This window comes from Vicugna pacos, chromosome 16 (genome assembly GCF_048564905.1).
Source record: "Vicugna pacos chromosome 16, VicPac4, whole genome shotgun sequence".
Taxonomy (NCBI): Eukaryota; Metazoa; Chordata; class Mammalia; order Artiodactyla; family Camelidae; genus Vicugna; species Vicugna pacos.
In genome coordinates, this window is record NC_133002.1 from 49,187,454 (window position 1) to 49,215,099 (window position 27,646).

The window sequence follows — 27,646 nt, forward strand, 5'->3', positions numbered from 1 at the left end:
TTCATTTTACTGCCTATGAACTCTGGTACATTTGCGGCGTTCAGGTTGGTTCTGGGGACACGGGATGACCCTGAGGATACAGAGCCTTTCTGCAGAAGCTTTGGGAAGACTATCCATCCCCACGTCTGCCAGGGCTGATGAGTAAAATCTCTCAAATGATGGTTTTCTGAGGGGAGGGTATAGCTCAGCGGTAGAGTGTGTGCTTGACATGTGTGAGGTCCTGGGTTCAATCCCCAGTGCCTCCATTAAATAAATAAATAAACAAACCAAATTGCTTCCCTCCCTCACCAAAAAAAAGAAAAAAAGAAAACTGGTGGTTTTCCCTTCCAGTATTTATTGAGAAGAAAACACAGCACTCCAGGAATGACATCTACAGAAACCACCAGGACTTCCTCATCCCAGTTCGTTCAACATACGTTTAGGACACTCCTGCTTCACACATGGCTTTACAAAATCTTAAGAAAAGTACAATCTAATTTGGCGGATCAGGAGGAAGACTCTAGAAGCTGGTGCCCAGTTAAATTGATCATTGGGGTTACATTTGCTATTTAGTGCAAATAAAAACCACAACCCTCTCATGACAGTATTATCTCCTCTTTGTCACTAGCCTGTAGTCAATCAGAAACCTCTGGCTATGATAGAATTCCTCTTTCTTGCACCCTGAATCTAAAAAGTATGAGGAGGTGTAGTAAGAGGAGAGAGTTCAAGAGCCCAAATGGATAGGAATTTCTATCGGTGAAATCATTTGGTCAAAACTTGCCCTATAAAAATAATGAACAAGCACTGCTTATTGCGGGCACCACGCTAACTGTGTTACATACACACAGGCTTGTGACCCTATGGGGCAAATGCCACAATCATACCACATCGTAAGTGAGGACATCAAGGCTTAGGAAGTCACAAAATTTGCCCAAGGTCATATTTTCAGTGAGTCATGGAATGAACATCTGAACTCAACTCTGCCTGATGCTACAGTTTGTCTTTGCAACCTCTACCCCGTGTTACCCCTGAAGACACTGGCTGGACTAACAATATCCTCGTGAAAACAAGGATCCATTTAATTCATCGTGTGTGTGTGTGTGTGTGTGCGCGCACAGGCGCACTGTTGAGGGTTTTTTGAAAAACACTGAACCTCTTTCTCTGATGCCCCTTATCCATGTTCCTTCCTGACATCAGCCTTCCCCCTCTGCCCCCCTCACCGCTATCCCGTGGGATCTGGTGAGGCCCTGCTGTCCTTATTGTTTGATTTCTAAAGTGGCTCACCCTGTAGAGTGGATGGGACGCCCCAGGTCCAGGAAGTCCTGTGTGGTAACAGCTCAGGCAGGTGGAAAGCAAATCCTCCGAGCATCCAGCTTAGCCGAGGGCTCAGTCAATACTGACTCGTTTTAATTGAGGTGCCTCCTGGGGGTGGGGGGTGGGGCACCAGTTTGAGTCTCTGATGTCCTGATACTCTGTAAGCCTCTTTTATTGCTAACTGCATGGGACGCTCAGGGACACAGTGAGAATCTTTACTCATCAGCTCTTCTAGAAATCAGTTAAGCTTTCCTGTTATGCCCCTCATGAGTTTTATGAACCCCAGTAACAGACATGGGAGCAGGATGCTCTGGGCTTCGGGCTGTGGATGTACAGGAGGGGAGCTGTGTGCCCACCCAGACCGGGCTGATTGCATTTTAAGGAACAATTGCTTTCTATGTGACAACCTGAATTCTCCTTTTTTTTTTTCTTTTTTACTTTTATGGAGAAAAAACTGATGTGGAAGATTTGGAAGTGTAGGCTCTGGCTGATGACTTTTCGTGTTGAATTTGGTGAAGGGCCTCAGAAATTAGCTAGCAAGTGCTGGGACCTGAATCTTCGCATGGTTCCCGGAACACACGGAGCTGCCCCCTCTGCCCTGAGGCTTCAGGAGACACCCGACAGGCCAGAGAATCAGCTTGAGCCACTTCTGAAAAACAGGAACCATAGCTTATTTCCCGGAAGCCACCCTGGCTGCTGGGGCAGGAGAAGTCACAGGCTAAGTGCTGCCCTGTAGCTCTGCAGGTTCCTGAAACACCCCAGGGGGCGAGTCTCCACCCTTCCTGGTCACCACAACTGCCTTCCTCTCTAAAAATTCAGTTCCTGGTGTGTGTGTGTGTGTCCCCCTAAAGGTGGCAGACTGTGCCATTCTCTATTTATGCTGTTTCAACCCTATTTCTTGTGTCTATCAAATAGGGAGCAGACATCATAGCTCTGGGCCTGGGGATAGACACCCAGTTTGGTGCCAAGGAAATGCGACTCATGCTGAATGCCTCTCCGAACGGGCTCCAGCTGAGTGGAGCGCCTGCCATTCCTAGGAGTTCCACTAGGTACACCTGAATGTTCTAGGTGCCATGAGAGGAGACCAGAAAAATCATCCCTCTGCCTTAAGACTGTGTCTTTGGTCTAGACTTCTGCATGTGTTTGATCAGCAGTTTCCTACATTCTTACAGCTTTAGACTTGTCATTGTTTCCCTCTGGTTATAAAAGTAGTCGATATTCTTCGAAGAAAATTTGGAAGATACAGTGGAGGTCATTGAGGACTGCTGGGGAGATGGCCGGAGAGGAACTAGAAGGAGTTGAGTGCCCACTGTGATCAAGTGCTGGTCAGAATCTTATTTCCTTTAGGTATTAGAGCCATGCAATAAGGTTGATTTCATTATCTTTATTTTCAAACACGGGAACCCACATTGGTTACTTGACCACCCAAGGCTCCACCGCTGGGAGGAGGAAGACCTGGAGCCAGAAGTGAGGGCTGCCCTTCCCGACAGGAGGCTTCAGATCACTGGGGGCCTGTGGACACCTGGCTGCTGCAGATTCCCATATGCTCTCATTGCTCCTGACTTCAAGCCATCCAGATACAGATATATTCACATGTGTCCACCACAGTATATTTCATATTTTTAAGTAAAGGCTACTGTGTTCAGTAGGTGGTGAGGAAGAGTGATGCTCAGTGGTTTCCCCAAGCAGAAGAACAGATCCTTGGCAAGGCTGGCTGTCAAATGTTGCTTTCCTTGACTCCCAAGGGGCCTCCTTAGGACCCATTCCTCCTTTTGCCACTGCAGGAGAGGACAATGTTCCTAGCAGAGGAGCATGGCTTGGGCCTTAGGATGAATGCTCAGGACTGAAAGAGGAGGTATCCACCGAACCAGTGTTTTGAAATAAAGCATAGATTTGTTCTGATGTCATTTCTTACACATTAAGATCTTGACGCCTTGGATCAGAGGGGAGAGATCTCTGTGGGAGGTGAGCAGACTTGTCATCCACAGACACCTGTCCACCCCTCCTGGGAGGTGGGCGGGAACTGTGGCCAGGTGAGACATCCCCAGAGCTGCAGACTGCTTCTCTGTCCCGGCCCCCAACACCTACCACCCACCACTCCCCTCTCCAGAAGCCCAGTGGAGGGCATCCCCTCAAAACCAGGCACAGGCACACTTACGGAGTAACGGCAGAGGAAGGTAAAAAGCTCCCCCTGCCCTGCCTTTTCCCACCAGCCTCCCTTGGAAAAGGAAACTTGATCCAATAGTTGGCTTTTAAAACCTTTTACGTATTTCATTGTGAGCTACGGTCTCTTCACATCAAAGCACAAGTACCTAAAAACCATATGGAATTCGCCAGGTAACAGCGCAAGTCCGTCTGAGGCCCACGGTGCCCGAGCCACGGGGCCCTTACCTGCTCCCCTGAGGGCCAGTGCCTTCCCGGGCAGCCGCGGCATCTGTCTGCTTCTGTCCCTGCACGCTCTCGGGCTCTGCAGGTCTGGGCTGACTGTCAGTCTCCCCAGGTCTGGCCTCTTCTTTCTTGATAAAATCTGTGGTGCCTGGGCTGCTGGAAGGTGCAGAATCTTTTCAATAATTAATTTTTTACAGGGAAACATCTTCTGTACAGAGAATGTTTAGGGGCGCTCAGTGGGGAAGGCGTTTAAGGGAATAATAGACCCAGGAGGTCAGGGACGAGCTGGATTTGAAACCCGTTTCCACGACCTTGCAGCCACGTGGGCTTGGACAAATCACTTCTGGAAGACTTGGTTTCCCCACCTGTTATGTGGAAATAATAGTAACTCCTTCACAAGGCTCTTATTACCATTAATAAGCACCCATGACACCTGCTATGGGGAGTCTCTAGTGGGGGGCTTTTGTTTTGCTAAGACGTTTCCAGCGTCCTAATTCATAGACGTTGGGGTGGGCCTGTTGGTAAAACTGTCAAGAGCCTTCTATATTAAAAATTTTTTTTTAAATTCTTTTTTTTGGTGGGGGGAGGTAATTAGGTTTATTTACTTATCTATTTTTTAACGGAGGTACTGGTAATTGAACCCAGGACTGAACCTTGTGCATACTAAGCATACTCTACCACTTGAGCTACACCCTCCCACCCAAGAGCCTTCTACATTTGAGACACACAGAGGCCCTGCTCCCCACGTGCTCATCCAAGTTTGAATCACAGCCTGTTTTGCACCCGTATATTCGTGTCCCTGGGTGATTTCTTAGCAGCTAGCATGGCCTTCCAGAAAGATTCCAAACACCTGGGGACCATATACCTTTTTTCTTGCCTATATGCGACCTGCCACTGTGCTGGGGTGATAGACTCACAGGAAGACTGTATCTAGGTTGTGAACATGAATTGAGTTCCATATATATATATATATATTTAAATTCACATTCTGAATTAGGTTGCTCATTGGTACGAATAATCTCAGGTTTCTTCTTCACGTGGATTAAGCATCAGCGCATGTGAGTTTGGGGAAAGTTTTGTCATTTTCCATGCATCTCTGTGAGTCCCTAAGTTCACAGGCAGTTAAACTGTGAAAATCTAGACTAAATGCTTCCAAGAAAATTGGCCTGGCTCACCCCCATTTTGGACAGTTCAGAAATTTCACAAATAGCTGTCGCCAGCAGGCAACGGGGGTAAAGCTGGGAAGGGTCCCCGAGTCGTGTGAGAGAGAACAGCTTTTCTTGGCACGTGCAGACAGCTGGATCTGCGTGCCACGGTGTGAGTTGTGGTTGTGTGAATAGTTTTCGTCCAGATTCAGGAAAGGAACGAAAGTTCTCCTTCGCAGCTCATGAAGCCTAGTTTAATACAGTGGTTAGATACTACCCTGCTGTCCCTGATGGGCCCTCGCAGGGGAAGGCAGTGGGTTCTGTGCTGTAAGACAGAGAGGATTGTGTTCCACAGGGAACTTTCTAGAAGAGGAGAACTGCTGGTGGTATCAATTCCAGCTTAGGACAAATTGGTGCAGTCCAGAGGGGTTGTGGGCATGACCAGAAAAGGAGAGAATTCTCCAGAAAATGAGAATATAGTCTTTGGAGGGTGTAGGGTGGTGATTAGACAGGATGTCACTGACCCAAGATGGGGGAGAGGGGAGGAAGGTGAGAGAGAGGATGGAGGGCTTTACAGTGAGGGACCCGGCACAGAGGAAAGGGGGGGGGCCCTTTCTCAGCCCTAAGAGCTGCATTCCTCCAGTAAAGAGGCTTCTCCCCATCACTGAGGCTTCTTCGTCCCGCTCCAGCTCTCAGAAGTCAACGGCTGCCTCCTGCCTGGCACCTGATGAAGGCGGGGTGAGGGGGGCAGCGGCGGGATTACTATTTACTGAGGAGGAGCAGAGGAAGGACCAGGTAAGGGGCAGGCCTGGGGCACAGGCCAAGTCCAGTGCGTACTCAGGACCTGGCCCAAAGGTTCTTGTTGCAAGGATTTTACTTTGATTCCCAGCAGAACATTCAAATTTCCTTCACACTCCAGGCAGCAGTCTGCAACCCACCACACCTCCACCCCATCCACACCCCTACTCCCTCAGGGGGCGTGGTCCTCCCTCCCAGAGGGCCTTCCTTCCCTGGCCTGTACTAGCCTGTGCCAGCCAGCAGGGCCCTGGAGATCTCTTTCCACTTTTATGTCCACTGCGTCTGCTCTGACTCTGGCCAGAACTTTCACAGTATTCCAAAATTGCCTAAGGTGTGTGTCTCTTCTCTTCAACTAAACTGTAAGCTCCTGAGGGATGAGGACCCTGTCTTAGCCTCTGTGTGGCCTCAAACTCCCCTGCAGGACAAATAATCGCCGAGGAGGATTTGCAGGGCTTGAGAAGATGCATTTGGCTGAAACCATGGGAATTCCAAAAGTAGAACCATTTTTTTTTCTTGTGCTGCACACCCAGGATGACTTGATAAGGTTATTTTGTTTTCTTGTTCAAAAAAGTACTTTCTTCGAAGCATCAGTTCTCTTAAATAATTTCCAGAATGATTTCCGTAACTCCTCTGAGTTCTCAGCAAACTAAAGTAATAAAGCTGAAAAACTGGAGATTGTTTTACCAAGCCTGGCAATGAAGAAAACACTGCTGAGAGAGCAGGCAGAATCCTCTGACTTTGGGCAATTTGAATCTCAGTATCTATATCTGTAAAATGGGAATGTTCTTATCTTGTTGAGTTATTGTAAAGTTTAGCAATAATGTATGTTAATGGCCTAACTCAGTGTCTGGTGCTTATCAGCTGCTAAAAATGGTAGCTGCTGCTTCTACCATAAACCGTGAAAATACTATGAATAATAATTGGAAATCTTAAGTCACTCCCCTGAGATAACTGAATTTGGCCAGAAATTTATTGTTATGTAGGCTTTATAGATTGAGACTAACTTATTCAGCAGCCTTTATTCCTTTGAAATTCTTGCTGACTCTCTCCCTTAATCCTTTTATAAAATCCAAAAGGTAAATTACAACTCTTTTTTTATTATAATTTGTTCAGCAAATACTCCTGTGCCTTTGCTATGTAATAATCTGAGGGCTCACAAAGGTGAGTAAGACATTTTAGCCTAAAGGTTATAATCGAATTCGGCTGCACCACTGACTCCTTCCCTGTGATACCCTTTGAATTCTATGGAAAGCCGACTCTTGCAAAATATTCTTCTCTATCTGCAGTTGCAGTCACAAATAAGGTGACCAGAGCTGCACACGTTGTATGTACGTGAATTCCAGTTCCTAATCACCTTAGCTGCACCCAAAGCGAACCAAACCTCAGACTTCTGAAGCCTTTCTAAGATGGCTGTGGTACGTATATTAACTTGCAGGAAGACCAAGTTATATTTACACTGAAAGGTGAGCTATAACTTCCTCTCCAGGTAGCAGGACACACCCTTTGCCTCACAGAGAACGGGATGAGGTTGTGTTCAGGAGTTTCGTTGCCAGGCAACTTAGCATCCTAAAAAGTTGGTCGGCAAATTTTGGGAAGACTGTGGCTGGCTTTGGGCAACATGAAGCCCATATCTTCTAGTATCTGGGCAAAGCGATGCCTCTAGGAACAAAGAAGCCAAACAGCTGTTGACATAATAGGTGTCCACCTCAGATCTCTTGACAGTGCAGGGACACTGACTGTTGACTGAATAGTTATTAATTTGACCAGGAAAGGGAAAAAGGTAGAACTCTTACATTTCTACACGACCCTGATGACTAAAAACCGAGACCACTGAACGGTCCACGTTAATTCCCTGCACCTGATGATCATAAATTTCCTCACCTCACCTAGTCACCTGCCACATATACAGACACACTGCTGGATAAACAAAGTCAAAAAGAAAGGTGAAGAGAAATGTCCAAATCCTGAATCTTTACCCCTCCCCCGTGCCATCTTGACTTCACTGCCCAGATCCTACGAGGTGCCAAGTTTCTGCCTAAGAGATGCCCTTTGGGGAAAAAAAAGTTATTGCTCCCTTCAGATAGTGGCAAGAATGACAGCTTAATTGCGAGAGCTGATGTTGCCTTGGTGTAAGTGGCAGCTTTCTGTACAGTCACAAATAACAGGCAGTGTCTGCCCGTCTGAGAGCGTGGGAGATGTGTGTTGTCTCACGTACCCAGAGGAGAGCTTAATTAAAGCTTAATTATGGACCATAAATAAGCTTTATTTGGGGACTTGGGAGGTGAGGTTTTTGATTTGGGGAAGTGTAGGGCCTAATAAGTAGTCAGGAGAGAAAATGTGAACAGCGACCGGGCCTTTTCATTTGTCCCTCCTCGGTGTGGTTCTGAACGGGCTTTCAGAGGCAGCGTGTGCTTTCCCAAAGGCCTGCCCCTGGGGCCACCCTCTTGGGGCGGCTCGGCGTGCCCATTCCCAGAGCCGAGGGTCTGATCTGACACACAAGAGCCGGTTCAGTTTCTGGTGGTTAATGGTCCAGACTGTGGCAGACACAGGAGTGAAGAAATCAAATTAGTCTCCAGAGCTGATGGGATTTTATTGGTGGCTCGCTCCTCCTGTGCTAGGAGGAGGCTGAAGGAAGTGGCAGCAGCTGTCTGGTCTTCTGCTCCCCCTCACACACCTCCTGCCGTGGTTCATGGCACTGCCTTCTGGCCCCCGCACAGCCCTCCAATCCACCTGACTCCTGGGAGCTTGAAGTTCACCCCACCCTGGCCCCCAACTCCACCGTGCCATGTGCCTTGCCGAGGGCGTCTTACCACACGAGGTAAATTTTACTGGGCCTCCTGGGGCCGGGCAGGCACAGCACAGGGGTCTCGGCCGGGCTGGGGCAGGAGATGGGGAAGTAGCACAGGGCTGCAGGGGACTCGGGCATGGGGCCTGGGGAGGATGCGGTGGGGCTCAGGAAGGAGGGAAAGGAAACCGGAGGGAGGTAGGGGGAAGAGTCCTGGGCCGCTGGTGGGGCGGGGGGCACTAGTGGCAGGAGGAGGCAGCAGCAACTGGTATTGGGCTGCAAGACGGGGGAGAAAGCAAAGACGGAGCAGTAAGGGGAATATTCAACACAGAACAGGGGGTGCTCGCTGCTGTCACCTGCACAAAAGAAAAAGAGCAGTCAGGAGGCAGCACTCACGGTGGGGAAGGACATTAAAACGTCTGTGCATGAATCAAAACGCAAAAATCGTTCTTCAGTGGAGGGAGTGGGGTGGGGGTGGCGTCTCCAGGTGGCACAGCAGGCACCCAGCAGGGATCTCACAGTCACTGAGGAGTTAATCAGGGAGACGGCATCACCATCACACCCCTTTCTGGCCAGTCGGCTCCAGCGTCCCTGACAGATGCACGAAAGTTCTTTCCCACTAAGTTCCCACGTGGAAGCTCTGGGTCCCTTCTCCTCTCCCACAGCCAGTCTCATTAGCTGTTCTGGCAGCAACATATGGAGGCCCGCAGGCTCTCACTTAGGTAAGGCTCTCTCCCTAGGTCTTCCAGCTGCCCCCGGTGGGAGGCTGTGGTCATGCCCTAGCCTGGCCTTTCTGCTGCAGCCGGGGAAGCTTGGGAAAAGAGAAAGAAGCAGAGAGACCCTGGTGGGCTCGTGGGAAGGGAGAGAGAGCAAGTGGGGAGAAGCAGGTGGACGGGAGGGGGAAGTGTCCAAGTGAAGTTAATGATTTGTTCGCTAACCTCGCACTCAATCTGCCAACCTTGCTGGAGTCACGATCCAGAGAGACCCCCTCATGCACGACAGCTCTCTCAGCTCTGCCACTATCCAAGCTGGGTCACCTTGGATCAGCGGCTTACCTCCTCCCAACCTGTTTCCTCGTCTGCAGAATGAGACAGGTGTTTTCTCTAGCCCTGCTCCTCCAAGAGTAGGCCTGAGACAGGCAGCATGGGTGTTACCTGCCAGCTTCTTAGAAATGCAGAATCTTGGCTCACCCCAACCTATTGAATCAGAACCTGCGGTTTCTCGAGGTCCCCAGGTGCTTCCCATAAAGTTGGAGGAGCAAGGCGGTGAGACAGTTGCCTGGACCTCTGATGAGAATCACCTGTAGGGCTTGTTTACCAACATCTTTGCGGACCCCTTCACTGGAAATTCTGATGCTCTGGGTCAGGAATGGGAACCAGGTACAGGAATTTCAATTAAGTACCTCCCTGGTGATTTTTTTTAAAAATCTTTTTTAGGGGGTAGGTAATTAGGTTTATTTATTTATTTTTTAAGAGGAGGCACTGGGGATTGAACCCAGGACCTTGTGCTTGCTGATGCGCTCTACCACTTTGAGCTATACCCTCCCCCCTCCCTGGTGATTCTTATTATTAGAGAAGCTTGGGAAGTTCTGCAGCTGAACTTGGTTCCAGTGCTAAGATGCCATCGTTGTAACCATCCGGCTGAAAACCATCACTGATGGAGGCGGGATATCAGGCCTAAAACTGGAATCCTCTACAGGAGCGGACACTGTTACCCACTCCTGCATTTCCAGATGCCTCCCTTGGCTCCTGGAGTGGTTCCTACTTCTTGGATCACGTCTCTGTAGTTGTCCTCTCCCGTCTTTCTTTAACTATTTTCATTTCCCCCTCTTCTTACTCCATCCGCTGTCACACGGGAGACACTCTTGTGGGTTCAGCCACTTACTCACTGGAGACCGTTGGCTTCCTCCTGGCAGCCGAAAGTCCTCTGCTGAGCAGCAGACCTGGGTACCCAGGTGCTTCCAGCATCTCTTGGCTGTCCTGGCTGTTCCTCAAAGACAACACCCATGGAACAGGAGCCACCCTCTTCTTGCTTTCTCAGCCTTGGCAAAGGCAACCGCCATTGGCCTCGTTTTCTGGGCCAGAACTCCAGGTTCTTTTTGATTCCTCCCTTTTCATCATTCCCATCCCAACAGTCACCAAATCAGGTTTACTTCCTGAAACATCCCTCTAGCCCAGGCCCTCTTCTCCACTCGCCTCTGTGTTTGCTCTGGGTCCAGGCCCTCTCACTTCTCTCTGGGTCCACTGCAGCTACAGCTTGTCTGGTCTCCTGGCCTCTGTCTGGCAGTCCTCACTCTCCCAGACAGCCTCCCTTCCTTGACACAGTCAGCTCTTAACATTGCCAGTCTGCTGGCATCGCTCCCCTACTTAGATCTGATGCTTCATTGCCTCTAGCGTGACATTCATGGCCCTTGGGGGCCTGGTCCTTGCTTACCTGTAGGGTGTCAACTTCATACTCCACACTGCCTAATTTGTAGTCTGACCCTAAACCAGAGCTTTTCAAACTCAAACGTGCATACAGATCTCGCAGAGATCTTGTTAAATGCAAGTACTGATTCCATAAGGCTGGACTGGGACCTGAGGTTCTTGCATTCCTAACAGGCTCTCAGGTGATGCCTCTGCTCCTAGTCTGGGAACACCTTGAGGCATAAGGCCCTAGACTCTTTGTAGTTCCTTGATGTAGTTCCTTGATGTCGGTCTGTCTGTCCTCTCTCTCTTCCCCCTCTGCCTCGCTGTCTCCTCTATGCCTTTGCGCACTCAGAGCGTCCCGCTGGGCATATCTTTCTGACCTTCCTCTCCTGGCTACATCCCCTGTCCTTCAGGATTTCACCTGACTTGGCCCTCCCCACAAATTCTTAGAACTTACCTTGGTCAGGGTGTGTTGGTGTCCTGCCCTCCCACTAGGCTGTGAGCCCCTGGAGGGTTTTATTTTTGTACGCCCAGCACCTATGCAGTGCCTGGCTGGTAGGCAGGCGGTAAATGAATATCAAAGTGCTGAATGAATGCGTGATGGATGGGAAAACCCACGCCCCCTGCACTATACACTCTGAGACAGTGGGGAAGCTGAATGTATTGCTGACATCCCATAGGTACTGGATAAACTGATGACTTAATTGATAATCAAAGAGTTTAACATTTTATAATCAGGTTTTAGCCTCTCACATCTCAAACTAAAATTCCTTTGGTTGAGCTATTCTCTTGTAAAGATGCTAACTTGGGGGCAGCATATGGTGTTGGGAGCAGGCAGCAGAGGGAGGGAGGACTGGGGTTAACCTTTACCCAAAGCCTGGTCTATACCCAGAATTTTAGTCCTCCTGTCTACCTGTGAGGTTGGTAATAACTCCATTTTACTCGAGAGGAAGCTGGGTTTGGAGAAGTTGCTAATTTACATTGATAGGGCCAGTAAGCGGTAGACCAGGATCGGAGCCAGAACCTCAAATTCCGGGCTCTGTGACACCCCCGAGCCCCTCTGTCTCAGCAGCATCACCAAGAATGGACTGAGAATTGATTCTCTTTATAAATATGGGAGCATCCACTTATGTTGGTTGTTTTCTAACTTGGGCAGGTAGCTTGGAAAGTTGTTGGATGCCAGTGGACTTGCCTGGAAACCACTACTCTTAGCCTTGCAGAGAAAATCTTCAACAGAATTTATTTGCAAGGTAAGTTATGAAGATTTGGGATTTGCCCTCAAATTTCTTGTCCTGGATGCTCTTCAAATAAATATTTCCTGGTCCCAAAGAGAGCAAAAAGATGTGAATCTTTTAAAACCTGAATGTACTGCTTTTTCTTAGTTTTACATCTTCACAATAAAGCCACTATTAAGCGGAAGAGGTTTCGCTGCTCCTACAAATTTGAGTCTGGTAATGACGAACACTGAACTCAGTAATAAGCGAGGATAACTTCAGAACATTTGGCTTTGTTTTAAAGGGCAAGATTTTGGAAGCTGGCTCACCGGACTCCATCCAGATCCGTTTTCCTGGCACGTAACTCGGGGGACTCTGCCCGGGCTCTGGGTGAGAAGAAAGGGCAGGACAGGGCACACTCACGTCCCAGGAGCCTGGCACTGGGGTCGAGAGTGCTTTAGGGCTCCAGGTGCCAGAACCCCACAGCACAATGGCCTTTGGATGCCTCTACGTGTCCTGGAAAGGAGAGGTGGCGTCTCTCCAAGTCAGGAAGGGGCTGGGAGGGGTTTGGGGACCAGGCAGGCGTCCAGGAGTCGGCGGCCGCTATAGCTCCCTGCACTCACCAGGCCTGCTGTCTGCTGGGCTTCCCACTGGTTCGTACAGGTCGACAGGACTCAGATCCTGGGTACGGACTGGGCCTTCGGTAAAGCGTAATCCCCAAGCCTCCCTCTGCTTATGAAAGATGAGTATGTAACTCTGCTAGGCCTGTTTCTTCCCCCACATCAGTGTTCACCTTGGTCATGAAGTAGGATTTCCGAATCAACTGGACATCAGACCCAGCTGGGTCCTGACTCACTGCCTGAATTTTCCATGTCTTTTTGGAGGGAAAGCAACGCTCTGGCTTGGTGGTGAATGCTTTCTGATTATTCATCTTTTTCCATTTGGTGTTTTGCTTTGGAAATTCAGGGTGTAGTAAAAAATGTACCTGCATTTGTGTTAGGAGTTTAAAAACACAAGTCTGATTTTTCTTGGTAAAGGAAAAAAGACTGGTGGTGGCGGCAGGGAGGCAATATGTCTAGTCCATTCTTCCTACTGAATGCAGCTCTTGTGTGCAAGATACTAGAAGGCTATCGTGTATCGAGTGCTGTGGTGTTGGGCTGAGCGTACATTTTATGATTGAAACCCCCTAGCCATCCCAGAGAGGGGCACCTGTTCTGCCCCCCCAGCTTCGCCGTTTTACAGATGAGGAAACTGAGGCACAGAGAAGTTCCTTGCACAAAGGGACACAGCAAATGAGAAACGGGGCCCAGATGCTGATCCAAGCATTTTGACTCTAAAGCACTTGCCCAAAAGTGCTGCACAAAGAGAGGCAACAAGGACAATCACAAGCCAGCTCTAGATACAGCCCCGTGGAATATATGAATTAATTTAAAATGTGTGAATTCATTCTAATAGAGTGTGAAGTACAATGAAAATCTGATGCCTTCTCGGTTATGTCTATCATTAGAGGGCACTGGGGGTTTCTCTATTGTAAATAGCCGTTTTAGGGGTTCCAGGTGATAGTTCACATATAAGGATTATAATGGATTATCATTGCATAGATTTGAATGTAAATCAAGCCATACCCCTCAGCTGTCTTATTTTATTCGGGAAAAGTCTGGCACAACACAGTATGGAAGGTTAGCCTATTAGACAGATGTTGCAAAGGGATCTCACTGTTCTGATGCTTTGGTTTTGCACAGAACTCAGGTCTGACATGGGAAGAAGTTTTGGTGACTCTGCTAACTTTGGGATGGCCCCAAACTATTAGGAAACTATTTCCCTGCAGAGGTAAAGAAAAGCAGGAATCTATGAATTTATTTGGTGAACCGAATCAATGTGTCCAGATAATTCAGGTCCCAAATCCTCTTTTTCTATGATAGCCGGGTATTTATCTGAATTTTCTCAATTGTCACCACCATTGGACACGACTTTGCCTGGATAGAGTCAGCTTAAATTCTTGCCGTGTCTCTGGGCTCACAGTTCGCTGTGCTAATTAAGGAACTCTGAGGGTGAGACTACACGTGCAAAACGAATGGGTCGTAACACACTGGGGCTTGGCTTTTAGCTAACACGATCAACCCAATTTGCTGTAGGACTGATTCGGCTTGTGTCGTAACTGACATCCATCACCAAGACTGTTACACCGGCTGGACAGCCGGGCCACAGTCCAGCTCACGGCTGCGTGGGGCGTGGACAGGATCTAGGGCTAGAATATGATGAGAAAGCTGGCGTTTTAAGATTTGTTTTATTATTTTTTGAAGCTGGTGGTTTTTAAAAGCTTTTACCACAGGGAACATCCCTCATTTGGTGAAATAAGTATCTTCCTGCCAACGTGGCTCTCTTGCCTAAACCTTAGTGCTTTAGTCTAGTCATTCTTTGAATCTGATGTTTTATAGAATGCAAAGTAAGTTAATTCTCCCTTTCTGTCGGTGTTGGAAGTTCCATATGGAATCTGCTCGGTTGGGAAGACAGTTGTATTAATCAGACAAACTAAAATCACGGAGCGGGCCTCAGCTGTCCATTTGAATGATCTGCCTCCGCAGAGGGCAAAGCACACCATGCGAATGGCTACCCAGTTTTGGCAAAAAGGCTAAAAATTATATCGAGTGACTGGAGTTGCATGATTTAAGCTTAAATTCATTTTTTTCCTATTAAAAACATCCTCAGTTTGATACATTACAACACGTATTTTGAAATATTTGGGGAATGATCTTATCTGCCCTATTTCGTTCTTAAACAACTGAATTAAAAACCTAATTCCTGCTGAAAGTCTTCAAAAAGAGACGTTATTAACCATGGTGATACTTTCCCTTGATTAAATAAGGAAAAAGTTGGGGCTTTGCCTGAAATGACATCAATTCAGAAGTCAAAAAAAAATTTTTTTTAACTTCATTAAAGCTATAAAGCGTGGGTGGCTAATCTGAGTGAGAGCTGCCCTTGTCTAAAAATGCGTCAAAACTTAACTGGATGGGTAGTTGCAGACAGGAGCTATTTAGGACGAGAGAGTCATTGTGATTGGGATTTAAATGAATTGCACGCTATTTACAAATTCTTCGGCAGTTAATTTGGATCATTTCCATTCCACTGCAAGCAGAAGGCAGACCTTTCTGCCTAGTTACCCCAACTCCGACGTCAGTTCCCAGAGGAATCAAGTTTGTCCCACAGATGTTGGCTTTAATGTGGATGAGCCCGAGGGACTCTAAACTTTCAGTTGAATTTATCCCCTTTCTGGATACTATTAAATTGCTCCTGCCTCAAGCAGAGGACTGGTCTTCCCTTCAAAGGCAGCTAAAGAGTGAATTATTTACCAAATTGCACAAAGGGGAGGATTTATCAAGCCCCCTTTTTTCCCCGGAGAGGACAACCCCAGAATTGGAAGACTTTATTACTCTCTTTCTCGGCTGTAAATTATGCCATTCAGATGCTTTTGAAAGCTTCTCTTCATGCTCTGGATGGAGTCATAAAACTTGATACCTGGGGCCAAATGCCTTTATCCCCCCAGAAGGGTGAAGAAGATGAAAAAGCAGCCATTCTAGGCTGGGGCCACACAAAGCCAGTGACTGGGCGGAAAATGTGGGCAGTGGAGACAGTTGCTCTGCATAATTCACACCTCCTTGACCTGAGGTTCTACTCTGCAATGCATTTTATCACTTGTGTACCATCATCGAACCCTCCAAAACCTGAATTAGCTACTTGGAAACACTAGGTGTCATCAAGGGATCCCCCCACCCCATTTGATTGTTGTCATTATCTCTGATGCCAGGATCTTAGATTTTGTGAATTTCAATAAACCCGCCACTCACCTGGAGAGGGTTTGCTGGGGCCCGCTTTCTCTGATTTCTTTGGAGTCATGGTACTTTTGTGTTTCTGCTTGACTGATGTTTGGTCAATTGCTGGAAGTCTGGAATCGCTCTTACATGCAGAATTCTTGGTAGATAATCTTGGTTCGGCTAGAGGATCCTCCTCACCAGAACTCTACCGAAAATGAAAGGTGTCTGAGTATTGGTGGCTAAATAGGTCATCTTTGCTGGGCAGAGGAGAAAGAGACGGGCCAAATACAGCAAGCCCTCAGCAATGACACCGGAGCATCCTGTCAGCTCAGTGTGCCCTTTCACCAGACAGATATTCATGGACTGGGCGTATCAATTTAGAAATAATAGCAAAGTTAATGAGTCTATTTTGTAGAACATTATGAAAAGAATGAATTCCTGACCCTTAAGTAATTTGATGACCAATAAACAGCTCATGTGAAAAGCTACATATGAGAAAGTAGGAGAAACAATCCGTGCTTTTAAACTTCTTGCTGCTATTTGTTATTTTGAACTACTTTGCGGGTGGAGGAGGAAAAATGGTCCTTATGTTAATTGTACACTTGACAATGAAAAGGAAATTTAGATAAGAGTGTTGGGACTGAATAAATGAAACCTCGGTTTGATACTCTGAATTACTGGGTGCAACATAAGACAGATTAATCTTTTAAAAAGGCCCCCACTTGTCAGTCTTCCATAAAGAAGTCAGTATAAATCTGTATAAGTCAGGACAAACCATGACTCGTGCAGAGTCAGAATACCTCAACACAGCCTTGCAGATGCAATAAAAATTATCCAGGCATTCAGTAGTTTTATACTTTGCCATACTTAACGCCTATCCAAAAAATGATTGAAAACAATATAAATGACTGGAGGAAACTTGGTCTAGAAGGGTGACTTAAGCCCTGCCTTATGGTTTTGGATCCTGGTGTTAATATGATTTGCTATAATGTACTTCACAACAAACAAAACCACAAGGTTCCCTCCCCTCCTGCCTGGGGGGAGGGGCACGAAATACTACATTGCACAGTAGACCAGCACTGGAAAGTCCTCTGAAAGCGGAGTCCTTTGCAGACACAGAGTGCTAAATTAGTGTCCCCCACACCTCCCCAGTGGTGGCAATTTGTATCGATCTTGCTCTCCGTTCTCGCTGACAGTTGCGGCATTTTCATTTTAGGGCTCCTGACTCAGGAAAATATTCTGAATAGCTTTGAATTACGGGGTGCAACATAAGACAAACTAAACTCTGGAAAAGTCCCCTACCTGTCAGTCTTCTCTAAGGAAGTTGGGACAAATCTACAGGTGGGCAGATCATTATCCTCCGAGGTTATAAATTGTGTTTTGTAATTCAGAGCCTGGATACAGCCTTCAAACAAATAATTATTGTTTCTCCCTACATCTTCAGAAAACAGACCACCCTCAGATAAAGGGTTGGGCAAAAGGAAAAGACATAATGAGTTGGTTGTTCTCCCTTTTTTCTTTTGATTCTGGAATTTAATAGACATCCTCAGATGAAGATGATTCTGAAATGTCAGCGATGAAACATCCGGTCATTTCTGAACACGAGATAGGCTTTCCATTCTCAGAGAAGGAAATGTGGGCAAATTTTAATTATGATGCCTCAGATTGTCATAGGCAGGAAGTGCATCAGTGAGCATGTGACAGAATTTCTTCCACAAACCGCCCAACACGAACAACTTACATTAGTGAATGGAGAAGCCGGCTCACACATCTATTTTTCAGCCAATTAAAAGGCAGGAAAGATGCTCTGGGCTAAGACTACCAATATCCATGGTTACAGCCTCAGGAGCAGTAATTGTTACTGTCCACTGTTACTGGTGGGTCCATCCTCGTCACCCTCAGCCAACACTAGAATTCTTTGCTTGCCCCAGGCAGTGGTGAATTGGGAGGAGTTGGTGAAGAGACGCTTTACTGGGTGGGGTGTTAAGCCATGTATTTATCCTCTCTTCACCCATTCATTATACTTCATACTTTCATAGCACCAAAAGTGAAAGAAAGCTTGGCCAATTAAACTGTGCCTACTTTGTATGGAATTGTGCACCTGCCTTCCCAGTACATCCTTCTCTGGTTCCTGGTTCCATCAATCTTACTTCCAGTTAGGAGTCATTCTTGAGTCCAGAAATTATAGCCGGAAGTGGGTGTTTTCTCAGTTAGAAACTAAAGCCACAATGGCAAGAACTATAATATTTACGAATGTGCTACTGGGTCTTTCCCTTCTTGCTTCATTGTTATCTTCAGCAAATCACTTCAACTTTTTATGACCACTCATGTACTCAGTCATTCTAATCTATCCTCTCCTATGAAAGCCCATCAAATTATCCAGGGAGGATGATCCTTGGGTGGAAGAAGTTGTAGTAACTCATTATGGCACTAAGATGTAGGATTTAAGACTCTGGAGCTCAGCTAACTACTGAATGTTAACTACCTGCTGTTGAAACCTACACCAAAAACCCTACTGAAAAATTCTATTGGGTTTTCACCTCTTTCAAAGAGAGATGGACAGAGAGGTGGCACAGATCCTACACTGGATTCTTGGTTTCTTCCAAAGCCTGTAAAATTTATGATAGTCACATAAATAAATAGCCAGCTGACATTAGTCTAGTCTTAAGAAAATATGATATAATTTCTCTTTCAGACAGTAAAGCGCTAATGGCAAATATTTAACAACATTTAAAGATGATCAAACAATAATAATTACATTGTTGATTTAAAGCTGATTTTAAAACTATGTCTCTTCCTCTTGTGATTTTGAAGAATAAGTACAATTTTCATTTCTTCCCCCTTATGTTCCTAAGTTGAAATGTCACGTGGAGGTGGAGGCAATAGCACATCGCTCTTCCTTAGCGGAAGAAAACCAGCTCTGTCAAAATCAAAGCCTGAAACATTTAAAGAAAAAAAACCCTACATAATACACGTGTAGACTTTTAGTTCTCTCTGGGTAATTTGATGAGAAAGTCCTAATAAAGCCACGCTAACTTAGAGAAGTTATTGTTAAAATTAATATTTTTCTGGAGTATTACGATTTTTGTACTTAACATTTTCCAAAGAGCCCCAGCTTGCTCTTTTGGCATCACTCATAATAAAGGAGAGATATTACCTTGCCCAGAGCTAGAATCTCTCAAAAGCTCAGAGAAAAACTCAGACTGGGAAGAGAAGGGACTTACATTAGGGGATGTAAATGGCCCTGGGCACTGAAGTAGTGACTTAGAAACATTATAATGGTTCTAGTTAGACCTCCTGGAAGATGGAGACCCAAGGGTTGGGACGTGGGACACATTTCCTTAGAGATGTGAGAATGACTAGATTTTTTTTAATTGAAGTATAATTGATTTACACGGCGGTGATAGTTTTAGGTGTACTGCAAAGTGATTCAGTTACCTATCGATTCTTTTTCAGATTCTTTTTCATTATAGGTTATTACAAGATATTGAATATAGTTTCCTGTGTTATACAGTAGGTCCTTGTTGTTTATCTGTTTCATATGTAGTAGTGTGTATCTGTTAATCCCAAACTCCTAATTTATCCCTCCCCACCTGCCCCCTTCCTCACTGGCAACCATAAGTTTCTTTTCTATGTCTGGGAGGAGAATGACTAGATTTTTAAATTGGGACCTAGTGATGCTGAATCTGAAAGGATCGGGTGACGATGAGCAGAGATGATCCAAAGAGCAAGGAGACGAAAGTCGTCAGGGACAGCAAAGACCCAGTTATTTTCCAGCTCTTGCCTGCTGGTGCATTTCCAAGACCTGGGGAACTGGTTCTCAACTGGTACGCCACTTCCCTCCCGCCCCCAGGGGGCGCTACTGAATCCTGATTGGTGTGGCCAAAACCCAGTTTTGCCCTGTGTCTTGTGAGGGCAGGCTGAGCTGAGTGGCTCTCCTGACATAGCGCAAAGATCAGGACACGACTGCTGTGAATAAGAAAAGAGGCAAAGACTAGCGTCAGGCTGGTGTCAAAGAGAGACTGTGTTTACTGCATTGGAAATAAAGTATTCTCATCAGATCATGAAACAGACTGATCAAGGCCGTGAAGCACGACAATCAAAAGAGGAACAAAACGCGAAGGGCAAGCGAGGGCCTGTGGGTGCAAATGAATATCTTCAGAGTCCTGTCCCCAAAGTCCACATGCATATTATGCTTCAAACACAAAAACCACCTTAGGGAATTGAGGGTAGCTTGTATTAAAAAGCACCCTGGGCGGGATGGACACCTTTACATGTTCAAGGAATACAAAGCTAGCATGTTCTACAGAGTACTGTTGAATGACAAAGCCAGTTAAACATTCTCTCTTCTAGAAAAAACTCTAGGAGGGGGGTGAGGGGTATAGCTCAGGGGTAGAGTGCATGCTTAGCATGCCCAAGGTCCTAGGTTCAACCTCTAGTACCTCCATTAACAAAAAAAATTTGCAGCGATGTGGATGGACCTGGAGATCGTCATTCTAAGTGAAGTAAGCCAGAAAGAGAAAGAAAAATACCATATGATGTCCCTTATATGTGGAATCTTAAAAAAAAAATCCACAAACAGACTTAGACATAGACAACAAACTTATGGTTACTGGGGTGGGGAAAGGGGTAGAAGAGAAAAATTGGGAGTTCAAAATTTGCAGATACTAACTAGTATATATACAATAGATAAACAGTAAGTTTATGTTGTATATAGCACAGGAAACTCCATTCAATATCTTGTAACCTACAATGAAAAAGAATATGAAAATCTATGTATGTATGTATGTACATGTATGACTGAAACATTATGCTGTACACCAGGAATTGATACAACATTGTAAACTGACTATACTTCAATAAATAAATAAAAATTGAGTAGTAATCATTACAAAAGAAAAAACTCTAAGAGTAGCAAAATCTTTTCACATGTTCAGGACAATTTTGAGCTTACCAGAATTGTAAACTTGAACAACCAAGAAGTGATTAGTCATCCTTCAGGGTTTTTTTTGGATTCAGGTACCACTCATCTGAATCAAACTGCTGCTTAACCCCATCTGAAGACCCAGCTGCCAGGAGGGTCCAGGCTAGACCAGGGTCTGCAGTAGAAACCCTTGTGCTCAAGAAGTTTCAGTAACAGATAAACCTGTTCAAAGTGTTAGGAAAGGTTGTGTTGCATGGTTAAAAAAAAAAAAGCCACAGGAAGCTTTTGGGAGTTAGCTGGGCTGCCACGAGCATGCATTTCACCAGCACTTGTCTCTACTGACAACCTCTGTAGAGAACTCTCTCCTGCCTGCTATCTTTTCTCTGATTCTCATGCCAGTGTGTTGGAATGACCCAGCCTGAGACACTGATCTGAGATCAACAGTGGCGTCCATGATTAAAGTCTTCATTGCGTTTGTTCACTACTGGGTCTGCTCTCTGAAGGAGAGGCACGGGGGACGTTCGTAGGACTTTCTTCTTTTTTAATTAAAATTTTTTTGGTACAATATTTATTTATTTATTTATTTTGGGGGGAGGTAATTAGATTTATTATTGTTCTTTTTTAAAGGAAGTACTGGGGATTGAACCCAGGACCTCATGCATGCTGAGCACATGCTCTACCACTGGGCTATACCCTCCCCATCAGGACTTGCCTCTTGATGATGATCCATCCCACTCGGGAAGGGCCTCTGAGTGACACTCAGAACTGCAAGCTACCGAAATGGCAAACAGGACATGTTTTACGACCTTTGCTAGGTATCCCTTTAAATGCACGTGAATCCCTTGTGAGCTGCAGAGATCGCTGTCAGTTTACGTGGGTGGTGGCCGTGCTTCTGGGGACAAGGGTGTGTAGTGTTCTCTGAAATGGAGTTCTGTGGGGGTGGGCAGAGGGGAGGGAAGTGGCATGTGGACCAAATATTGTTGGATTTAAAAAATTTGAGTACTAAGGTGTAGTGTTGAGCAGTACATTGAGACTACCTTCAGTTGGATATTTTTCAGGTGTGGTTTTGCTATGATGTATTTTTCCTTCATCCTTTATTTGAATTCATAGTCTCCTTTTAGTTGAAGGAAGCATTTGAAGAACATAAAAGGCTGGGCCATGAGATGGAGGTCATCCATGAAAATAGCTCTTCCTCAAAAGACATGGGAATTTATTGAAAAGCATCACATGCACCTACTCTGTCTTCAGCCCCATGTAAAGATGCTCACCGTGGGAGAGATGTGATGTATACCATACTAACAAAATACAAAACAACATTTAATTAGGTGATACATTGGGTGGCACCAATTCTAAATCCCAAAGGAACTCACAGAAAAAGGTGAGAAGTCAAGGGAGGCTTCATGAAGGAGGTGGTGTTTTCTGGTATCTGAAGGATCAGTAGGAACCGGCTTAGGCTGGAGGCAGCACACGAGCCAAGATATGGATGGAGTAGCAAACGTGGCATCATCCTCAGGCAGTGAGGCTTGTGGCCGGAGCCAAGGATGTGGGGAGGAGAGGTGAGAAATAAAGCTGGCTGGCATGGTGGGGTCACATGGGGGCCTCTGAGATTCAAGCAAAGGATTGAGAGTCAATGTGATGGAGAATAGGCTCTAACAGGTTTCTGAGTAGAAAAATGCTTAATATGGTATTGAAGATTAGCTTATATGTTTCTTCCAGAAGGAGAAAACCAAGCATCCAGAATATTTGCCAAAGAAATAATCTTTCTGTAGTTTCAATGGCTTATTTTTATAAGTGTCAGTCTTTTTCTTATTGCCAAAAAAAAAAGCATGTTCATAATGGAAAAATAAAGACCAAGATAAAGAGAGAACATTTACAACATTCAAAACCCCATTAACCTTGAAATAAAAACTGCAAATAGCTTGTTCTGAGTTCCTTCAGACTCTTCTTAAAGAACTGTGATGGAAACCTACTAGCTTTCACTGAAATCCCTTCTCAAGTGAGAAGAGTTGCAGCTGGGATGCAGCTGCCCACCTGGGACTGAATGACTCTGTCTCCCCTGCAACTAGGTGTGGCCTCAGGAGCAAAGTCTCACCATTAGAGTGGGAGCAGCACTGATGTGTGCAGTCTGCTTCAGAGATCATCTCTGGCCCTGCACCTCAGCTGGAAAGGCAACAAGTTGGAAAGTCATGTGTTGAAGACAACAGAGCTGCCTGAGTCCCTGAAAGTCCTAGTGGAGGAGAGCTGCCTGCTGACTGGGTTCAGCCCACCTGGGCCGTCACAGGTGTAAGAAATAAACTTGTATCTTGATTGAGTCATCACATATTTGGCCCCTTTGTTATAGCAGCTAACATTACCCTAGTACATATGTCTATGCGTCTGTCTCAATATTGGTTTTTTTTTTAACAAAAATAGAATTGTACCATATACACATGTTGTTGCTTAACAATACCTTGCATCAATAGATACCTTTCTACAATTTTTTCAACTTCATTTTTTAAAAACTTTTTTTTGAAAAAAATTCAAATCTACAGAGAAGATGAAAGAACAGTACAAATAACATCCATTACCCTTTACCTTGCCAATTTGCTCTTTGCTATATATATTCTTTTTCTGAACAATTTCAAAGTGACCAGACTTCATGATAATTACCTCTAAATTCTTTGACATGCATCTCCTATCAAAATAGACATTCTCCTACAAAGCCGCAATACTATTATCTTTCCCAAGAGGATTTAATGTGTCCATAACGTTACCTGATATGTAGAGCATATTCAAACTGTTCCAAAAATGTCATTTTAGGGGAAAGGGTATAGCTCAAGTGGTAGAGCGCATGCTCAACATGCAAGAGGTCAAGGGTTCAATTCCCGGTACCTCCTCCAAGCGGAAATCAATGAGGAAACCTAATTACTCCCCCTCAAAAAACAAACAATACAAGCAAAAATGTCTTTTTAGCTGTTTGTTTCGATCTGTGATCCAATCAAGATACACATATTGCATGCAGTTATTATGTCTCTTTAGTTCTCTGCCCTTTTTGCCTTTTCATGACTTTTACTGTTTGGAAGAGACCCACCCTCTTAGCAGGTCACATGTTCTGAATTTGATGGCTTCTTTATAATAAGCTTCAGGTTAATCATTTTGGGTAGGAATATTCTATAGGTGATACGTTATCTCTCTTTATAACATCACGTCAGCACCTGACAATGGTGTTTGGTCCATAGGCTATGGTGGCGATGGCCAGATTCTCCAATGCGAAAACACATTTTCCCCTTTTGTAATTAGCAGGTAATCTGTGGGATGATTCTTTGACACAAAGTGGCCTATTGATTACATGTTCTACCCCATGATTTTAGCATCTTTTGGTGTGCTTTGTTTGAATTGATAATTCCATTGGGGCAGCAAAACAACAGTTTGTCTAATTCTGTCCTTTTTTCCTACAATTAGTAGCTGGCCTTCTCTAAAGAACTTTCCTTTCCCACCTTCTTCTTTCTTTGTTAGTTTATCATCATCATCATCACTATGGTCTCAAGGATATATTTTATTCAGTTATCTCATCACATTTTTTGATGCTCAGCTTGTACCAAAAATGGGGATTGGGTCATTCAAGTTTGCTCTTGACTCGAGTCTTTGAGCACGTCACTCCACCTGCAGTGTGGAAAGCGGGCTTTGGGGCAGGAGTGAAAGTGTGAAGACTTGTGAGGAGGCCTCTGCGGTATCTTAACTAGGTGACAGCAGAGGCGAACACACAGACGGATTAAAAGGATAAGGACGTGGCTGGGATGTGGTGATGAGATGAATATGATGGAGAGGAGGAAAACCTCAGATTTGGATGTTGCTAAATAAAAGGACAAGCAAGGGGCCAGGCTGGGAGCTTTAGCTCTGTGCCTGTTGAGTTTGAGACATCCAAGTAGACATTATTGAGGAAACCATTCATTATTTAGATCTGGAGAGCAAAAGTGAGCTTGGGTTGGAAATGGGGATTTGGGAGTCATTGGCGAGTAACATCCTGGGCAGATAACCTGAGGACAAGGGACAGAGCAGGGCTTCTTGGGGTGGACCATGAATGTGGATGAGGAAAAAAAATTATATCTCTACTTCCACTAACTTCTCGCTGAAGTCTAACCATATCCTTCATTTCATTTATAAATGCAGGCAACAAACCACAGTAGTATTAGCAGGACCTGTGATTTGTCACCCATGGAAATCACAGATATTTTCACATTTCATTAAATTTGTTGCAGATGTCTCAAAATACCCTTTATGCCCATCACTTGTTATTTAATGTGTTAATAAAGCAGCAGGTACATTACTGAGTCACAGATCTCTGAAAATACTTTGATGACTATTTCAGTAAAAGTGATTTCCTTTGAAATCCTATGCATCTTATTTTATGCATTTGAAAATACTATTCCAAGAAGAGGACGCAGGGAGGTCACCGTTACTGCCTCAGAGGTCTGTGATTCAAAACCAGGATGAACCCTCCTCAGGAGAGAGGGAGAAGAGAACCAGCCTGGAAGGATCCCAGGATGCCGCCCAAGGATGGAGGAGGAGGAGGAGAAGCTGCCTCCAGGGAGTGCGGAGGGAGCCAGGAGAATGTGGCTTCGTAGGGGACGTGTTGTTTCGAGGAGGATCCAGCAACCAGGTGAGACAAAGCTGCCGAGCCAGCGGGCAAGCTGAGGACTGAGAGAGACCCTCCTGCTTCAGAGACATGGAAGTCATCTGGCGAAGAGCCATTTCTGCGGAAGGACGTGTGGGGAAGCCAGATTGGAGTGGGTTGAGGAGAGAGGAGGAGGTGGGGAAGTGGAGTCAGTCAGCGTAAATAATTCTTTTGAGAACTTTGGCTGTGAAGGAGAAGTATGTGGAGGGGATGTGGGAATCAAGGAAGGGCTGTTCTGTTGCTTTCTTGAAGTTTTTTCTGGGATACCTCGATCACGATTAAATGCTGTTGGGAAGGCTCTGGTCCAGAGCTGCAGATGCAGGAGCAGAAGGGATGATGGATATGATGGATGGAGTAAGGGTCCTGAGGAGAGTGAGGAGGTGGGGTCCTGAGTGCAGGGGGCCAGGTTGGGAACTGGGTGGGAATGAGAGGAGGGTGGTGCAGGAGGAAGGGGGTGGGTGGGTTGGACAGCAGGGAGCTGAGGAATCATCCATCTGAGGACCACTATGGTTTGGGGTGGAAGACAGGAGGGACTGAAGACTGGGGAGAGGGAAGGAGGCTTGAAGTGGAAGAGAGAGTTGACCAAAGAAACTAGGAGGTTGGTGGCTGTGCCAGGGACACCGTTTTTCAAAGGTGGGTGGTTTTTCTCCAGCAGTCACTGGTGGCATGGGTTTAGGCCCAGAGATGGATGGTGGATGGGCAGGATTTCACCATAGCAGTGTGGAAAACCCAGAAACTTCCCTTTTGATTAAGATCAAGCACAGAACCTAGGCTGCTTGGGAAGGGAAAGTCGGTTCAGAGGAGACAATGAGAAGGCAAAGGGGGAGGAACCAGTGGACCAGAGGTCCCTGAGAGGAGGAAGAAATGTCATGGTAGAAGAGGAAGGCTGGTGATGATCAGCAGATTTTGGAGATGGAGACCTTTCGGTCGATGATGTAGTCTTGGCTGTGCCCTTGTGGGGCGTGCAGAGCGGGATGTAGTGGGGCACTTAAGATGCCTTGGGAACTGAGAAGCCAAGGTGTGGCTGGGTCATCCAGGTGGATGCTGAAGTCATTTGGGATTGTGGCTGGAGATCAGGAGGTGGGGTGGACAGATTCTTCACTGAATAAAGGAGAGTGGCCAGGAGACAGCAGGGGTGGTGCTGGGGAGGGGCTAATGAAATAAAACAGCACCAGCCTCAGTGGACGGTGTTTCCAACAGAGCCTAGGGAGCAATGGTCTGAGAGTAGCATATGGGAACAGGAAGGGCACCCTCCTGCCTTCTGATCTGGGGAAGGGGTGCGGGAGGGATAGGGACTCAGCCCCCAGGGAGGGGAGCTCTGATGCACATTTCCCGTGCTACCGGGAGACTGGGTGGCTCGCCTGTTCCCAAATGTGCCCATCTCTCCTTGACTTAGGCTATTCCTTCCACCTGTAATGTCTGCCCCACCTCGGCTCCCCACCCCCACTTCCTGCCCATGTTTTCAGATCCCGCTGAACATCTGCATCTCTATGAAGTTTTCCCAGGCTTACCCAGTCTTCTTATGCCACTCATCAGATACTGTCTTGAACCGCAGGCATCTGTGTAACATCTTATTTCATTGGGAACTCCCTGAGGGCGGGGCGGGGACACGGCTTATTCATGGCTATATCCCCACACCACCTGATCGAACAACATCTTGGACACCAGTGACTTACATAATTCCTTAACAAACAAAGCAATTGTTGTTATTGACAAAACAAAAGGTTTTAGGATGAAATGCTGTATTTATAAATTATGTTTAATGCAGGTAGGCACTGAAGAGTCATGTCTTGCTAATGAAAAAAATACTAATTTTTGATATCTGAATTTTAATTGGTTTTTAACAAGTTTTTTATTTTAAAAAGCAATTAGAACCATTTTTTAAAAGTAAAGAATTTTAATAATATGTCATAAACTGAAATATATAGTACCGCATTAAATGTGAAAAAAGCCAGTTTATTATCATCTTCTCACATGTAATTTCTGAGCTGCTGAGTCCAGTTAACAAGGGGAACTCTTTGGGTCAGAGGCCACCAATTCTCAGCACCCATGATTTCACTGAGCTGGGGTAACAATGTTGTTTGTCTTGTCCGGCCGCGTGGCAGAATCACTCCGTGGAAGGATTGACTCTAGGCAGTCTTGCTTATCTGTTGAAAAGGCAGGACCACATTCTGGCCCAATTTTAAAATCACCTGGTGGAACTCCAGCAAAGCACAGAAACGAAG

At 45.8% G+C, this 27,646-nt stretch overlaps 1 protein-coding gene, 1 long non-coding RNA gene and 1 other non-coding gene across 12 annotated transcripts in view; 2 read left to right on the forward strand and 1 right to left on the reverse strand.

Annotated features, from left to right (window-relative positions):
• LOC107033094 (uncharacterized) overlaps window positions 1-23,074 on the forward strand; it is a 48,610-nt gene extending 25,536 nt beyond the window's left edge. The window contains exons 5-8 of one of the 2 annotated variants that reach the window (XR_012059777.1): window positions 6,911-7,039; window positions 11,974-12,067; window positions 12,336-12,421; window positions 22,834-23,074. This is a non-coding gene — a long non-coding RNA (uncharacterized lncRNA). Of the gene's footprint in view, window positions 1-1,741; window positions 3,196-6,910; window positions 7,040-11,973; window positions 12,068-12,335; window positions 12,422-22,833 lie in introns of those variants that run through there. The other variant, XR_012059776.1, reaches the window with a different exon arrangement.
• Window positions 1-27,646, reverse strand: part of MARCHF10 (membrane associated ring-CH-type finger 10) — a 77,792-nt gene that overhangs the window by 26,516 nt on the left and 23,630 nt on the right. For 5 of the 9 annotated variants that reach the window (XR_012059774.1, XR_012059775.1, XM_072939369.1 and 2 more), the window contains exons 4-6: window positions 22,138-22,368; window positions 15,877-16,048; window positions 3,685-3,837 (exon numbers count right to left, since the gene is read on the reverse strand). Coding sequence is in view for 7 of the 9 variants with exons in the window: in XM_072939369.1 (XP_072795470.1) it covers window positions 3,685-3,837; window positions 15,877-16,048; window positions 22,138-22,368 (556 nt within the window). In the remaining 2 variants the exon portion in view is untranslated. Of the gene's footprint in view, window positions 1-3,684; window positions 3,838-8,195; window positions 8,766-15,876; window positions 16,049-22,137; window positions 22,369-27,646 lie in introns of those variants that run through there. The other 4 variants (XM_072939370.1, XM_072939372.1, XM_072939371.1 and 1 more) reach the window with 4 other exon arrangements.
• TRNAV-GAC (transfer RNA valine (anticodon GAC)) lies at window positions 173-245 on the forward strand. Its single transcript has one exon. It is a non-coding gene; the product is annotated as a tRNA-Val (tRNA).